Source organism: Gymnoscopelus microlampas (genome assembly GCF_963454915.1).
Source record: "Gymnoscopelus microlampas genome assembly, chromosome: 6".
NCBI classification, from domain to species: domain Eukaryota; kingdom Metazoa; phylum Chordata; class Actinopteri; order Myctophiformes; family Myctophidae; genus Gymnoscopelus; species Gymnoscopelus microlampas.
In genome coordinates this window covers 23,690,978-23,708,717 of record NC_139943.1, presented here as the reverse complement: position 1 = coordinate 23,708,717, position 17,740 = coordinate 23,690,978, and the positions used below count along the sequence as shown (strand labels likewise).

The 17,740-nt window shown below is 45.8% G+C and overlaps 1 protein-coding gene across 2 annotated transcripts in view; it reads right to left on the bottom strand.

Moving 5' to 3' along the window:
• The window catches only part of LOC311047799 (zinc finger protein 609-like), a 41,373-nt gene that overhangs the window by 4,017 nt on the left and 19,616 nt on the right, over positions 1-17,740 (bottom strand). For both annotated transcript variants that reach the window (XM_084060691.1, XM_084060690.1), the window contains 6 exons: positions 8,169-8,394; positions 6,596-6,683; positions 5,675-5,773; positions 2,564-5,066; positions 1,998-2,403; positions 165-554 (listed from right to left, as the gene is read on the bottom strand). In XM_084060691.1, coding sequence (XP_083916817.1) covers positions 165-554; positions 1,998-2,403; positions 2,564-5,066; positions 5,675-5,773; positions 6,596-6,683; positions 8,169-8,394 — 3,712 coding nt within the window. The remainder of the gene's footprint in view (positions 1-164; positions 555-1,997; positions 2,404-2,563; positions 5,067-5,674; positions 5,774-6,595; positions 6,684-8,168; positions 8,395-17,740) is intronic.

Here is a 17,740-nt window from a genome sequence, read left to right as displayed (position 1 = left end):
CGCTGGTTTAACGTTTTGCTTGTCTAGCTAACAGAGGGATTGAAAGAGCAACTATAAGTCACATTAACGGAGCATTTAACCCTTAAGGTCCTTACACACTCGGGAGCGTTTATTTAAACTGCTGTTTGGGTACTTAGTACATCCACATTCATGTATTTTCTGACCTGTGGCGTAGGAGAGGTCGTACTGCCCTGACAGCAGGGGATAGCCCAGGTGGTGATGGGAAGGCAGCATGCGCTGGGAGGGAGACGACCTCGGCCTCTCAGACTCTCTGTCTCTCTCCCTCTCACGGTCTCTGTCTCGGTCTCTCTCTGGCCCGCCACCTGTGCTGCGGTCACGGGCATCGTGGGGGGGCTTGTCGGTGGGGACGGTGGGGGACTTGGTCTTGTATTGGTTGGCATGTTGGTGCAACAGCTCCAGGGCTTTGGGGGTGTCAGGACCAGGCTTGGAGCTCACCGTGGGGCTTGCACGACTCCCCTTCTCCCCCGACTCCTCCCCCGGAGGCAGCTTTCCTCCGTAGGGAGAGAAGGAGTAGCCGGAGGACAGGTAGGACCCTGGTGAAGGAAAGGAGGAATGTTAGAACGGATAGGAGGAGAGGAGGATGTTAGAAAGTCAGTGGAGGTGGAGGGTTAAAGTGTTAAAGTTATCACATCCTCATCATGGTCAAAATCCCTTATTTTCTCAATTTAGTCGTTATGCCACGTAAAGGGTAATATCACTTTCTGGGGTCATTTCAATGTCTACTATGGCTTTTGTGTGCACCCCAGACAGTTTTTAAATCCAATGTTTAGATATTGATATTCATTTGATTCACTTGATCCTATACAAGCCCATTCAACAAACTGCACGTTAAGACTGATTGAAAACACATATCCCTGCTTCTGGTGACTGATATTGTCCTAATGAATGGGGAGAACTTAATTTGTTGATTAGTTATTTCATTATGTAGTGTTGTATCAAGGAGTCCTATACATCTACACTTGAAATCCATTAAGTCCATGCATGAAATAACTTATCAAAATGTGAAGGTCTCCCCATTCATCAGGACAATATCAGTCACCAGAAGTAGGGACGTGTGTTTTCAATGAGTCTAACAACTACTACTACTAAGGTTTGAAGTTGAATGGCTTATATAGGGGGGGGGGGGGGGGGATTCAAACCCTTTGACTCCGCAGTGGACAGGTGCTTGACCCGAATGCAAATTTTGGCCAATGTATAAATAAATAAATGTTTAAATGATCACAGTCAATGCACTGATCACATCGTATCAGTGGAGGCAACAGCAAGGCAATGAAGGAGCACTGCGATAGTGAAGCAGTCATCTTCAGATGCACTCTTATCACAGCTCAAAGTATAATACTACATGTCGCAAAATTACATCAATTCATTGCAATGACCAAGTTGTTAAATGAATAAAAGCCCCTTCTTTCAAATTGACTTGGGTCAGGCTCAGTGACTCCATCAATGACCAGAGCTTTGGAGAAAACCCTCCTGGAAGAACTTGATGACAAATTGCAGGCAAGTGACTTGCTGTCTGAATATATATGACAGCTGATGGTCAGGCTTAAAAACGCCAAAATTCCCTTCACAAAAACAATTGCTTTGATCTGACCGACCCCGATCTTGGAGATCGGGACCGGTCATCCCTAGACACTGTTGTGGTTGACACCTATGAAGTAGGCTAGTTAGACTATCAACCAGTTGTGCTAAATGAATCATGCAAAATACCTCTGCTTTAGTCAGCTGGACCATGCTTTTGAGAGAGAGATAAGAGAGATAGAGATAGATAAATAGATGAGAGAGGGGGGGGGGGGGGGGGGTGCATGGTTTGGCTACTGTGGATGCATTTGTTGAAGGACAACCTCCCAGTCACATGATGGGCAGAGACTAGCAAGGCAGAGTTTAACAGCAGGCAGGGAAATCAAGTGCAAACTCCGCCCAGCCAATATGCCATGCCCGCCCGGGGGGCTCTTAGACAAGTGTATCCTGTGTCTTACCAGGGTAGTTCTGCATCATGACAGAGGGCATGCCTCTGTATCCAGGGTGGCTGGGTTCGTAACCCTGGCTATAGGCATAGGCTCCGTGCATGTAGGGCAGGTAGCCCTGGTGTTGGGGCAGGGGGGACGAGAACTGCATGTGGGGGGGTCTCGCCTCCTTCCCGCCCCCCCGCTGCTCCTCTGAGGAGGTCGGCTGCTGAGTCCTGGGCTCTGCCCCCTCTTTGCCCTCTTCTTTAAGCGGCATGTCCTTATTTGGTCGGGGTCTGTCATCTTTGCCCCCTTTCCTGTCCCTCTCTCTTTCCCTGTCTCTCTCCCTCTCCTCCTTCCACCGGTCTTCATCATGGGGTTTTGGGGTGTCTGGGTATTTGTTGGGGTAAACGTACGGCCACAGCCTGGAGTCTGGCTCCTGAGGAAAAAAAATCAAAACATTCAAAACACTTTCTAAATATAAATTAATATGAATATTGTATACTGTAAATCTAGATATTTATAATCAACCAGCCTGTCTGTATAGTACTTTTGTATAATCAAACATTATATTTATAACCAACCAGGTGAGTATTTACCTGTCTGTACCACATGGCCTGCTCCATGCTGGACGGTCGGTTTGACTCCATGCCCGGTTTGGGCTCGTCCTTCCCATGATGCCCTGCTTCACTCAACTTCACCTTCAGCCCCTCGGCCTGCTGGGTAGGCGTCTTGGCCTCCTCTCCCTTGGGCATGATGACAGACTTGGGCTGCTCCGAGGCCAGCGGGGGTGGAGCGTCTTTAGCTTTGCCCTGAGGGGGCGGGGCCTTACAGCCCAGGTCAGGCAGGCTGGGCGCCTTGGAGAGGGTAGGGGGAGCGGACGGTTTCTGTTTCCACTCCTCCGGCATCTTCCCGGGGCATTCTCGCTCCCCTCTCTCCTTCCCTCCCATGGCGTCGGGTTTCTTGTCGGCCGACGGGTTCCTGCTCTGCTCGGTCATCCGCTGCCTCTCCTCGTACTGCTGGCGGTAGGCGGGGCTGGTGTTCATCAGGTGGGTGTGGTAGGCCTGGTCTGGGTGGTGGTAGGTGTATGGAGGAACGTAGGCGTACTGGTTGTAGTACAGAGGCTGCATGTACATATTGGATCGCTGCTGGATGACAGAGGGCTGCGTCTGCGGCCCCCCCACCGGGCCTCCCACGCCGCCCTCCGCCTTCCGCTCCTCTATCACCTCCATCTTCACCTTCACCTCCTCCCCCACCTCCTCTTCTTCCTTCTTCACCTTCACCTGGGCTCCTTCTACATGCGGGGGTCCGGAGCCAGGGCCAGGGCTCGGGTGGGCGGGGTGGGTGGGGTAACTCGGGGAGTAGTAGCTGTCGTAACCGGGGTAGTAAGGTGATTCTTTACTGGGGGGAGGTTGGGATGAAGAGGAGGAGGACGAGGACGAGGAGGAGGGAGGGAACAGGGCCTTCTTGGCCCCTCCCTCACGGTGGGCCCCACCTCCTCCCTGTGCATCAGGCTCCACCTTCACGGCCTTGACCCCCGTCCCCTCCGTCCGCCCCTCCCCTTCCTCCCCGGCATCAGAGATGTCGGAGTAGGCGGGGCTGTTAGTCTTGACAGAAGAGTTGTCGGCTCCGTTCTGGTTAGCCAGGTGGTGGGGGGAGGGGTCCATCCTGCTGGCCCCGCCCCCTATGGAGGGGCTGGGGGCGTTGTCGGAGAAGCTGTAGATCTTATCGGCCTCCGCCTTGATGCTGGCCAGGCGGCTCTGATGGGGGTCCGACGTACCATTGAGCAAGGCGTCAGCCTTAGCAGCACCAGGGTCAGACGGGCAGGGTTCGGAGTAGGGGCTCCTCCCTTCCTCTGCCTTCCCCCCCACTTTACCCCCGCCCGGTCCCTTGGGGCTGTCCCCCTCTCTCCCACCCCCTCCACCCTCCTTCTTCTTCTTGTCTTTCTTCTTCTTGTCCTTGTTGAGGGCGGGGCTCAGGGAGTTGGGCTCTCCTACAGCAGGGGGAGGTGGGGGTTTGATCTGGGGACTCTTGGGGACGGACTGAACCACCGAGCCCACAGCTGGGTTGGGGCCGGGGCAGGGGCCAGGGCCGGGGCCGGGGCCGGGGCCGGGACCGGGGCCGGGGAAAGCAGAGGGCTGGAGGGAGTAGAGCTGCTGGTTTGGCGCCGCCTGGCCCAGGGGCCGTGCAGGCTTTGGGCCTTTCTGAAGAGGTTTGTTGTCAGCCTTGGTACTGGCAGACATCTTCTTCCCCTTCCTGTCGTCCGTGCCGTCGTTACTCGCCTCATCCGTTAGACACGCCGCCTCCTCGCAGCCGTCCATCAACTCTGACTCAGTCTCGCTCGTTTTCTTCCTCCCGCCCCCTTGCTTCCTGTCTGCCCCACCGCCGACCAGCTTCCCGGGGGAGGGGCTGTGCACCTCGAAGCCCCTCCCCTTGGGCGTGGTAGAGCGCGCAGGGGAGAGAGAGGCCTTCTGGGAAACGCCGGCTCCATTACAGCCGGTGGGCTCCGGGTGGAGGAGGGGGTCTTCTCCGTACTCGCTGTCTCCGTCAGCGTCCAGCTTGACGTCGTCATCGTTGTGCACCCGGGCCTGGTGGTACTTGAGGCCGTTGATGTGTTTGTATCTCTTGTTGCAGTTGGGGTGGGGGCAGTCGATCAAGACCGGAGACGGGCAGCTCCGCTCCAGGCAGGGTGGAGGTGGGGCCAGGGGCTCCGTCTTCACGTTGGGGAGGGGGAGGACGGCATGGGGGGGCATCGTACCTCCTCCTGCGCCGCCTCCCCCTCCTCCACCTGCTGCTCCGGCGCTGTTGGAGGAGGTGCGCATGCGCTTGCTGGCCTTGCTGTCCTCAGAGCCAGAGTTTGGCTCCATGTCAGCCCCAGGAGGTTTGTTCTTCCTCTTGTTGGCAGAGGATGAAGTTGCAGAGGAGTTGGATGACGAGGGGCTGGCCTTCACCTCCTCCTGGGAGGGACCCACAGCGCTGTTGGGGGGAGTGCGTCGGTCCGAGGAGGTCTGGCTCCCTCTCCTGCCTTTGCTGCTGTTGGCAGCGGCGGAGGAGGCACGAGTCTTACTGCTCCCACTTCCTCCTCTGTTGTCCGACGACGTACTGTAAGACGACAGCCTCAGTTAGATCTATCACGTTAAAATTGGAGCATCACCGTTTCCGGTAAGAATTCACCACAAATTCAATCAGTTTTAAGGCTATTTTGAAATATTTAGTTTTCTGTTGTCTCACTCTCTCGACAGAGATGGTGTCCAGTGGGACCGAAACGTCTATCAATTTAAATAAAAGCAGAGGCTGCTGAGCAAGAGCAGTGTGCAGGATTTTTTGTTCATGTTTTTTTCATGTTTGCTTTAGTTGTCATTGTTCAACGCACCTGCATCCGAATTAAGTGGATGTGCGAATACTTTCTTTACATAGATTATTAACATACAGTACCATACATTTGGTTGGTATTAAATTGGTTAAAATACTGTTTTATTCATGAAAATAGGTCCCAGACAGTAGATTGAATTAATCCTCATAAATAAACCTCGCTACATCTGCTCCATCTCCACCAAATTTAATAATGAAACTAAAGCCCACAATGCTTAGAGAACCATGGTAATTTCCATTTCTGGACACTTAATTCAGCTCATGTATGCATCAATATCAACATCTAAAAAAAGCTCTAAAAACAACATGCTTAACACAAAAAATATTAAACAATGTACCTGGTATCGTTGACAGGGGTGTTGCTGTTGGGTCTCATCCTTTTCCCTCGACCTCGACCATTCCTCATCTCCAGATCACTGGTCGGAGACTCACAGAACCTAAGAGAACCACAGAGCCACTGTTAGAACCCGATAGAAACACAAAACCACCGTTAAAATCGGACAAATCCACTGTTGGAACCTGACAACACCACTGTTAGGACTCGACAGAAACAGAACCCATTTTAGAAGCTAACAAATCCATATCACATTGTTATGCCCAACTATACTTTGTCTAACTACATGTTATGTAGGGACACTGGACAGGATACTCTATGTGTGCGTGCACGTTAGGTTTAACGCGTTGTGGAGATTTGGTATCCGACACCGGATGGTTGAAGCACCATTCAGATTCAATTTAAATTTACTAAAGCTTGCGGTCTGCTTTAAATAACTGAATTACCGTTGACAACAAGTAGGTGTCCTACTCGACGCTCCTGGCATCGGGTTATAAAAGCAGCCAGACAATATATCCAATCAGAGAATGCTAAGCAGTCATGACATCAAACAGGAAATAAACAGCAGATTGAGAGTTGAGAGCACATTGTGTTTCTTTCTCGTTACTTGGTAAGTCAAATGACTCCGCTGTGAGCTGCCCAGACAGTAGCTGCAGACGGAGGCTCGCCTCGCCTTTCAGCTTACAGTACAGTACCGTACCATCTGACTTGATAACATGCTTGCTTACTATGCAACAAGAAAGTGGGTGCCACATGAAATGGGTTACTTTAATGGGTTTTATTTATCAAAATAATTATTATTAAATAATACGTAAAAATGTTTGGTGGTATCGGTCGGTGGGCAAGTAATGTAATCGGCGTATGCCAGCACACCGGGTAACACAGGTTACCGCGGCAACCTTAGCAAGCATGCGTGCGTACGTACCTGGGGGGAGCCCAGTCATGCCGTGTACAGTCCAGCAGAGTTCCTACGTATGTCTTATTCCTCCAAGTTACATTCACCACCAACATACCTATACAAACAAAAGAAGGTCAGACAGACGTGAGTATAAGTGTACAGGTGGTCTATGAGCACATTGACCTACACAAACAGAAACACATCCATACAGACGTGTACAGCTAAACATGGTTCCCACTACAGTGAGATGAAAAAACATTCTGTTTGTGAGTACAAGGTCTCAGGTGTGTGCAGGGAGGTGTGAAAGAGTGACTGTGTATTAGGCTATTTATGACATATCTATGACATGTGACCAATCCGACAACCACTGACTTAAATAAAATTAAAGTTAAAATATTTTGGAAAATATAAAACGTATTTAAAAGTGTGTATTTTCGGTTATCAGTCTAGCGGTTTGCAAGATTAGTCCCAGACAAACACAGACAGACTCACAGACAGAGCTTCTAAAGGGCTCCTACAAAAAAACAATACCTCCTTCTCGCGCATAACTCCACGTGTCTGATGGGCAGTTTTCGCACCACCTCCCAAATCTTTGTCTATAGGCTTCTGGAACCAATTCGTAGGCCCGTAACACACGTTCACAACATCATATTTTAAACTCTGTTCTATTGGCAAACTGGCGCATAGCTCTTGCGCCTTCCCCACCTACATCGTAATAATAATGGCCACATATCTTTTGGCCAATTTAAAGCAGAAGCAATGCACTCAAACGCATTAAAATATGAATCCACCTCACTCTCTAAAAGGTGGTACCAGTGCAAGTGCCCGCTTATATTAAAGCTACTAGTGGAAGTGGATGGCTGAGATTGTTTATCACTGGGAGCAACAGGCTGGGAGCAACGTGCTCAGCTTCCAACGCTCTCAACCGTAGCTTCATCACCTCCATCTCTAGCTCCTTGTTGCTATTTTTTTTTGTCTCTTTTATGCGCAACGATAACAAGAGATCCTCCCTTGACTGTTCAGGTTGTGAATGTGCAGATTGACTGGGTCGATTAAGGCTGAGCAGGGATGAGCAGTGCGGGGCGGTGTGGCAGTACGCGGCACCTCTGTTCCCTCGTATGCCTCCCTATCCCGCACCTCGGCCTCCCAAGCCCCAGGGAAGTAACCCCCCCTCCTCCAACTTCTCACTCCAGTGCCACTTTATTAGTATAAAGAGGCACCTGCACATCCAAAAACTTGACCAACAATAACAAATTGTCCTTTGTACAACGGTTTAATTTCTCCCATGAGGGACCCTTTGAAAAATCGAATTTATCCTCCATCCAACCCTTACCAAAACTGCCAATCAGATATACGAAAGTATATAAAAATGCACTTACCTGACAAACTAACAAAATATGAATTAAATATTATGAAAAATATCACATGTAAAAAATAAATGAGAATATTACTGATTATTGTATTATAATAAATTGGTCCCGACTTCTTTTGTATTTACCAAAGCCTAATTATTAGGAGCAGTGAGCGCTATTAGTAAAGCCCATGGAAGCAGTTAGGGGTTGGGTGTAATGCTCAAGTACACTTTGACACATGCTCGTACCGTCCTCCGTCTCCTGCCAAACGATGCCTTCCAGGCTGACACTAGTGCCTGGCTCACAGGGTCCCAGGCATTCAGGCTCTGTAGACAGAGATACGTCAGCCGTGTTCACGGCCACAGAGCGCGTTCGCACCATCATCTGTTCACACGGCGAAGAAATGTCGCTGTTGGCAACAGGAGGCGGGAGGTGCAGCGGGGGAGGAGCAGGGGTGGACACGGGAGATTCCATCTGTGAAAGAGGAAAGGACAGGACAAAAGAGAGGAAGAGAGTAAAGATGAGGAGAGAGGAGAAATGACAATTTTCGTATTTTAGGTTCAGGTTGACAGAACACCCAGTAGAACCACTGTCTGCTCAGAGGTTTCAGTGCCTTGCTCAAGGGCAGAATGACAATGTACACACACAATAAACACACTTTTTGTTACCACCGCACTCCGACTCCTCTGGTGCGATATCCTCTTAGATCAACGACATTTATAAAAAAAATAATGGGTTGCACTGGCAAGATTGAGTATCCTTTCCCACTTAGATGTCGAATGAACAAACTTTTCGGCTATCCACACTATCGAAGGCCGGATAGCCGAAACTTTTGTTCATTCAACATGTAAGAAATAACAAAAGAGGAAACTCACTCTTGCCACTCTGAGTGCGACCCATTATTTTTTATAAATGTGTGTACACACACACACACACACACACACACACACAAACATCACTCTACAGTTACCAAAACAGAAGGATGCCTTCGTCCATCATGTTTGGATGTGGATATTGTGATGTCGCATTTGAGTAGACATCTCCATATCCTAGTTCACTCTATCTACTGTGTATATACAGTGTTTAGGGAATATAAGTCACCATCTGCCAGGCAGTGGTGTTCTAAATCAACCACACGCACCAGTCCAACACATACTGGTTTACACAGTGTTGTATAATTATTTTAATCAGGGAATCACTTTATTATGATATAAGTATAATGAATGACAGAATAGAGGAATCGGAACTGTTAAAATCCTAACGGGTCCCAACCCCATGTCCCATCTTCCTTCAAGCCCACTCTTCCTGTTACTTCCTGTTACTGTACGCGAAAGACCTCCGTGGAAGGCGGTCTTTCGCGCCTAGGCCGGCCGTGGAGCGACCGAAGGACTCGGCACGGTTGGATGCGCCTCGCCAGCCCGGATCCAACGATCCCTCCCCCGCCCCGGTAAGACCCACAGTTCGGGCGCTATCGCGCGGTAGTGACATCAAGTGAAACCCAACCTTACCAAAACACAGAAGTTGACTGGCAGTCAATAAATAATGACTGCCATTTATACATTATCATATCACTACATAAAGTTATATCATTGACCTATATGGAGTTACAGTATATCCACAATGATAACAAAAGGTTATGTCTGCATCAGAAAAAAATACTTTGGACAGGTGAAAACCTTTGTTTAACTTGCAGAGTGATGCATTCAAGATCTGATAGTTCTACTTGAATGTTGACATGAAATAATAATCCTGTTTAGTGTTTCACAAGCGTGAAAAAATACATACAGCTTGTAGTGACAGCGCTGCTCAACGCACGTTGAAAGGCTAGGATAAAGATACCAAGGATTCATCAGTGACGTCCATGTTATGCGACACTTAAGTAGCACGGACGTACGTCATTATACTCGAAGCTGGTTATAAAGATGTCAAGGATTTTTCAGTGATGTCACTGTTGTACTTTTCTCCGTTATGTGTAAAAGACTGGTGACGCGAGGTTATAAACTCAAAGTTGCCTGTGCATATTTGTACAATCCACATTCCCGGCCGCCACCTCGTCAGACAGGCAGACGTGGACCGGCGGTCGGGAACCCCTCCTCCAGAGCATGGAAAAGCAATCGCGCGGACGATGGGAAAAGAAGCCTCTCATTCAACCAATCGTCAAAAAGTCACGGGAACTCCCCCAATGTCATTCGAACCAATCACAACATCACAACCTTGCTCCTTTTTCCGCAAGTAAATCTAGCCTGGGACACCATGCTGGTATCCAGTATAAACTATTCTACGGTCCTTGATTGAACAACCTTGTGACACAAGGAATGGTGAAACATGTCCCATACCAATTTCTTTACATATCCCACCTCTCACACATTATTGTGTGAAGAGGTAAAAGAGGAACATGCCGAGAACGGGGACTCAGTACCCATGAAAAAGAAACAGCAGCAACGAGACAGTAAACTGGACGGGGTAGAACAACATGTTATGGTATGCAACTTTTGCGGAAAAACATGGATAGACCAATTTACCAACGGCACAACCAACAGGTAATGGGGAGCAAATACTCAGTCAATGCACTGATAACATTGTGTCAGTGCATTTAATGCAACATACACAGTGAAGGAGCACTGCAATAAAGCCAAGCAGTTATGTTCAGATTAGGGTTTAACATTTTCCGGGAAATAGCTAATTTTAATTCCCGGGAATTTTCAGACCTTTTCCCAGGCTTCCCGGGAATTCCTGTTAACACATCCACCGCCAAGGGCTAATCTCATAATGTACTCACCAGTGCCAAGGTTTTATTGTTGTTTTTTGTTTTTTTCACGTCGCCATAGGCCCCGTTAAAATCCTTTAGAATGCGCGATGGACTGTTTGTAAACAACGTGCACATGTCCCTGCGTCTATTAGTCCAGACCACGTGTCAAACGGAGCCGCCATGTTTGAGTTCTGACCGTTTATGTTAACATGGGAAATGCGAGGAGAAAAAACTACACAGGCTATACAAGGGTTTTAGTGTGCGCCTTAGAATGGAGGCCGACGGGAAACAAAAAACGGGATCGCACTTCCGGTCGACTTCCGGTGGTGTTACACTGAAAATGGTCCCCCTAGAAAATTGAAAAGAAAAAGAAATAGAAAAAAAGGAAAAAGCACCCGGACTGTAGCACTACGGTCTCGGCGCTTAACAGTTGGATTTAACGGACCGTAGGACTACGTTCTTGGCGGTGGATGTGTTAAAGGGTAAAAAAAAAGTGCCCACTAAAATGCATTTATATGTAGATACCTATACTTGGCGGAGATCTGCCCTGTTGCGCAGCAGCAGGAGAAGACAATTAACTTAAACGAGGAGCTGCGCTGTGCACCCAAAACGCACTCAAACAATTTCAAACTATCACATTCTAGCTGCTGAAATAAACGTTCCATTTGTATCATTATTGACAAGAGAACGGAACATGGATGTTGTTTGCAAAATTATTATTTATTTATTGTCCATCAGAGCGCTGGTGAGGGCACAGCTTATCTCTACTTTTGTAGGATATTGATAGCCTAAACTTGTAATTTGTTTGCAGTTATTAATTTATATTAGGCTACTTGCTGGATATTAAGACTCAATTTTGTGATGTTGGCTGTATGTTGTCAAATGTATTAATCTATATTTTGTTGTTGATCAAATGTCTGGTTTTGTAGTGTGATTTTGATGTGCACATGCATGCGCTGCCACTGACAATCAATGAGACAGACAGCTGTTGTGCAGTTCACTTGTTCTACTGGGTAGCTCTAGTAAAATGGTAGTTTGAACGTTCTAAAATGCAAGTGTAGATAGGGTAGGCTACATTAATGATGATAAAAAAATCGGACCACATTGGTCTAATACTTTCTCTCTCTCTCTCCCTCCCTCTCTCTCTCCCTGTCTCTCGCACACTCTCTCTCCAGCTCTCCAGTCTCTCCTCTCTCTCTATCAAAAGCGTTGCTTGGCTTGCGCGCATTTTAAGCTGGAATATAGGCTCGAAATCAACCCTACCCACTGTTTATGCAGCGTTTCACTTGATGTTGAATCTCAACTAGTCAACTGGTGTCTACCGTATTGACAGCAGAGGAAACGGTGAAATCAGCGTGCGCAGGGCAGGCAGGGGGCACCACGGCCACTTGTGTTTTATTTTGTTCATTACTGTTACATTCAGTGCGTCCCATATTGGTTCACAACGGGACGATGGGACCCTGCCCTGGTCGGCAACGTGGCAAGTAACGTGGCTAATTATAATAGTTATTCCTCCGCACTGTAGATAGGCCTTTCTACTAATTAGTATTCATTTCTAACAAGAAAAAAAAAACACCGGGATCCCGGGAACCGAAGTCAGTTCCCGGGACGGTAAATAACCTCGGATTCCCGGGATTCCCGCATCCCGGGAATCCTGGTGTTAAACCCTAGTTCAGATGAACACATTGCAGATTGCAGCTGAAACTTGCATACCATGTCACAAAATATATAATATAATGTAAACATGCAGGAACAGCATAGTGCATCTACCATAAAGACGTGTAAGAGCTATAGGAACGAGGTACAGTGATCAGTCGGGTGGTGCACACTCGCCTATCTGTATTATACACGCACACAAATGGTGTGTATAACATATGGCCATCATAAACATTTGTCCGGTAAATTGAACCTTATTGGTCACATTGGCAGGCCAAAGAAATGCCAACGGAAACCCCAGAGTTCTCAAACTCAGCAACACAGAGAAAACCAAGAGAAGGGAGAGATTGAGAAGAGAGAGAGAGAATTTCTCTCAATTGAGGAACATGAAATGGGTTCTTGGCAGGAGAAAAATATGCCGTGGCCCCAATTCACTGTATTCACACTACATTCCTATGCGCGCACACACACACACACCCACCCACCCACCCACAACTCTCTTGTTGGTTCAGAAATAAGCCTGGGGCCACTCCACATTAATGGGCTCTGGAAAGGAAAGGCTGGCGTGTGCAATGACGGTGTTAGACCATATACAGCATTTAAACTCTTCTTTCATTCTAAACTTACATTTAATCAAGACCGCATTTACAACTGGCTTTAACATACTCCAATCCCAGTCCCAGACTGTGTCATGATATTAATAAGCAAGATCACATTTACACTAAGGCTGCAACTAACGATTAATTCCATAATCGATTAATCGGGCGATTATTTAAACGATTAATCGATTAATCGGATTATCGCACTTATTAAGCAATTACCTTATCATTTTGATTTTAGGTTGCTTTAGGCATGTTCTATTTAACAATAAAGACAATACAGATGAATAATTAATTTAAAAGTACATGTTATAAAATTTTGCTCAGCTGCTGATTAGGCTACTACCCATAAAATATATAAATACATATCAAAATAAATAAAAGCCACCTTATGGTAGCTTTTCTCTTCTGCTGACTGCTTGATTTGATTAAAAAACAACATATTTTAGGCTAAAGGGTAACAGTACAGGTAAAAGTACAGTACTATACAAATGCAAATGTTTCATTAAAAAAATGGGATACAGGATAGGTGGGCACTTAACGGTCTTAAGTAATGTAAAGTATACTTGATGTGGACATGCATGGTACATCATTATCAGACTTAATGTTATCCTTCAACTTTTTGTTTATGCCCCAAAACGACTGGATATATAGGTTTTGTATCAATTTGTAGTTTTGTAATATTAGACCTTAATTGTCGAATGTTTAAGCATATTCTAATCATGTATACTTTACTTTACATTTTCTAATTTATTTATTTTTACATTTTGGATAAAATAGCCAATTTTAAATTGAATTAATTATTATATTAATTATATTCCATTATCGATTAATCGACTATCGATTAATCGATTATCAAAATAGTTGCCAACTAATTTGATAATCGATTAATAATCGATTAATCGATTAGTTGTTGCAGCCTTAATTTACACCTGGTATTATACAGCTCTTATCAAAGACTGTGGCAAGAGATTATACATTCTGGTTACGTTTACACCTGGTACCAACATAGATCTCCTATCCCAGACCATGTTTAGACAGAATTAATCAGTTCACATTCACACCTGGTATTCCTCATAATGTTTACGTTCATTTGGAAGAAGACAGAGTATAAGTAAAGGATAATGAACAGCGAGACAGTAATCACTGAGAAAAAAACAACCACCAGGTGATGCAGGACCTGATGCAGCACAGATGCGTCAAAAAAAGGCTAAACAGCGTGCCTGATGACGTGCAACAACATGTTTGACATCACATGCATACACTTCCACATTTTGCGGGAGGAATACACAAGATACAGTATCTTTTCCCACACCATATAATTTAGGTGATTTCCTCACATCAGAAGAATGGGATATGAATGTTTTTCATTGAATCACTACAATGTTTTATCAATTCTGTTAATACACTTATTATACTTCTGTATCCCTGTGTATTGATCCAACAAAGTTATTTAGCCAGTGTTTCACTTCAGACTACACTACTGTAATAAGGCTACTGTTCAAAGGGTTTAATTTTGTACAGTTTGATGATTCTGACCATCATCACATTAATGCTCGTCATCGCATGTTGCATATGATCCATTTGTCATGCCAGACACCTACAGGCATGCAGACAACATGCAGGTAAGTTTATTACTACAGAGAAATGGCAAACTAAAACATTGCAAGCCGCTTCTCATAGGCTAATCATCATACTGATTTAGAACTAATTTCTGTCACGTCAGTCATGCTTGCCTTCACATTAGAGTTCAGTTTAAGGTCTAATTGTTCTGTTTTCATTTCTGTTTAACTTACGTTTCCTTTACTACGATGGAAAAAGGTAAACCAAAATGTAAATGGAATGGGACTCTACATTGTTTGCTTACTGCTATAGGTTATTGTATTTACCCTATTAAAGTAATAGAGGCCTTTCATAAGCTAATCAATGAAAAGGTGTGTTATGATTGGCTACAAATTTCAAGAACACCTCCCTAAAGAGTGTGATAAACCATTTATCCATTATGTATGACCCCTGGTCCACCCAGCCTTTATTCTGCCCTGGCTCCACCCCAGGATCCTGGTCTCTGGCTGGCTACTGTTTCCTTCCAGCTGGACATTGTAGACAATTGTGGACACCCTGATATATCCGATTATTAAAACTAAATGAGGAGCAAGAGGGGGATACTGGTGGACAACAACAAGTCCTGACTCCCACATTGAAGAAAGTACAAAGTACAAAATGATGCTAAATAATGCTCATCACAACTTATCTGAACCCAAAACTGACATCTTGAAATATTAAATACTAAGCTGTAAATCACACACATATTTGTACATAATACATCACTGATGACTAAAAGTTTATATCATTAATATTCTGTTGATCGATTGATTATCTTTTCACCACTACTTTGGAGAAAGAGGGACAAATAACTGGATGCTAGAGGGTAGGACACAGAGCACACAACAGCAGTTGTTTGAGAAGAGAAGTCTTACCTGGAGGCACCATTCATAGGACAGCTTGACTAACACACATGCACTAATGCACACTCTTCAGACTGACGACAGACACAGAGAGAGAGAGAGAGAGCACCCTGGAGAGGGTGTGAAGTGCTTGTAACCTTGGTGACACCTGTGCTCGAGCTGTCAGCCAATTAACTGTGTGTGTGTGTGTGTGTGTGTGTGTGTGTGTGTGTGTGTGTGTGTGTGTGTGTGTCAGTCTCAACAACAGTAGAGATAACCTACTCAACGTTAGAGCTGCAACAGTCCATTATTTTCGTAGTGATTACTCAATCAATTTCTTTGTCAATTAATTAAATGGCGCATATTTTAATTGTTTTATTTTCAACAAATCGATTAACCACTTTAGATCTATTTTATACTTTTTCACACAAAGGTGTCAAGCTAAAATAGTGAAAATTGCAGCTGCACAAGTTCACAAACGCAACACATTGTGGCTTTTTCACAATATTTTTAAGTTTTGGAATTGTTCTGAAACTTTTTTCATCTATAATGACATGCCGCAAATGGGATTTATTAAATGATGCAGAATTATTTATTCAAATCGATTAAATTGATTCGTTCGATTAACTGTTGCACTTGCACCCCTACTCACTCTCAGCTTCTAGAGCTGTAAACAACTCTAGTGGAAGCTGTAGTACTGTTACTACAAACCGTCCTGTTATAATCTAACACCCCTCACTCTGAGGCACAGCTGAACTCTGACCTTTAGCTGGGGTCACACCGTCTCTCAGAATGTTCTGCAACTCTCCAGGCAGGAGACAAACACACACACACTGACGACACTGAAACAAGCATGCAGACTGACGAGGCAAATCAGCCTATTCATGAGAAGAGAACCATCCGCAATGAAACACTTCAATAACAACAACAGACTGCATTTAGCTACACAAAGACAGGATGTGTGTGTGTGTGTGTGTGTGTGTGTGTGTGTGTGTGTGTGTGTGTGTGTGTGTGTGTGTGTGTGTGTGTGTGGTGTTATTCACGGCTGGAAACAGGAATCTTCAGATAATTTGGGAAAAGGAAAAACGTTGGAATTCGTGAGGAATGTGAGCTGGACAGTGTTGAAGCAGAGCAGCTGTGTGTATGGCTGTAGTCATCACACGCGCACGCACACACACACTGCTCAGGGAACACAAGACAATAGAGATTTGGGAGAGTGTCAGCGTTGGACAGTGTTCCATTTTAAACCTCAGTTCTGTCATCAGGTCACAGATTGTGACAGCTCAAGAGGCCAGTTGTAGACCAGTTGAATGTGGACCAGGTACACCCACAGTGTGGAGAGGAGAGGTCTGTTTAAGAGCCTGTTCTCATGTGAGAACTACTGGATCACATGGGAGATTACACATCAAGAGACCCATTTAAATGAGACTGTGTGTGCGCACACACACACTTGCAAATGAACACATACAGCTTGTCATCACTAATAAAAGAAACGTCATGTTTACAAGAGTAAGAGTGACAGTGTGTGTGTGTGTGTGTGTGTGTGTGTGTGTGTGTGTGTGTGTGTGTGTGTGTGTGTGTGTGTGTGTGTGTGTGTGTGTGTGTGTGTGTGTGTTAGAGGGAGAGAGAGATGTAGGTTTGTAGAGCTGTGCCCTCTTCCACTTGACTGCACCAGGAAAGCTGTGTGTTGACTGGTTGAGGAATGTGGCTCAATACAATAAGACCAGTCACACTACAGAACACACACGGTGAGGGGATGTGAGGCCTGCATGTGTGTTTGTGTGTGTGGGTGTGTGGGTGTGGGTGTGTGTGTGTAAGAGTGTTATGAGAGTGCGAGTGCCACTTAATCCTGGTTCTTGGTTCTTTCACTCCACAGCCCATCTGTGTGTGAACACAAAGGTTCACCTCCGCAAACACCTGTTTGATGTCCATGAGTGGAAAAACTCAACCACCGCAGGGACTAGTCATACAAACAGTTCTATACAGTATGTACTCGTAGCGCCTTCATGTAGTGTTGGATTTACAATCTACATGAGTTTCCCACCAGGAAGTACCACATGAACGCATCATTTTGGATGATTAAGTCGGGTAAAATCTGTCACAAATTGGGGTTTCATTTACTCAAGCATTATAGGCATTTTTGCTTATCAAATGGTCAGAAATAACAGCGGGTCGGTGAAGGACTTTGGCAAGGCATCCGTGAAGAAATGGAAAGTAGCTTCTGATGCATGTGCGTGTGGTCAACCCCAAACCGTGGAAAACATCATGAGATGTAGCTATGCTCCACAATGTACTGGAGATGACCTGACCGCTGCAATCGCCAGCGCTAACTACTGGAAAGATGTGATATAGAAGATGGGAGGACACGAGGA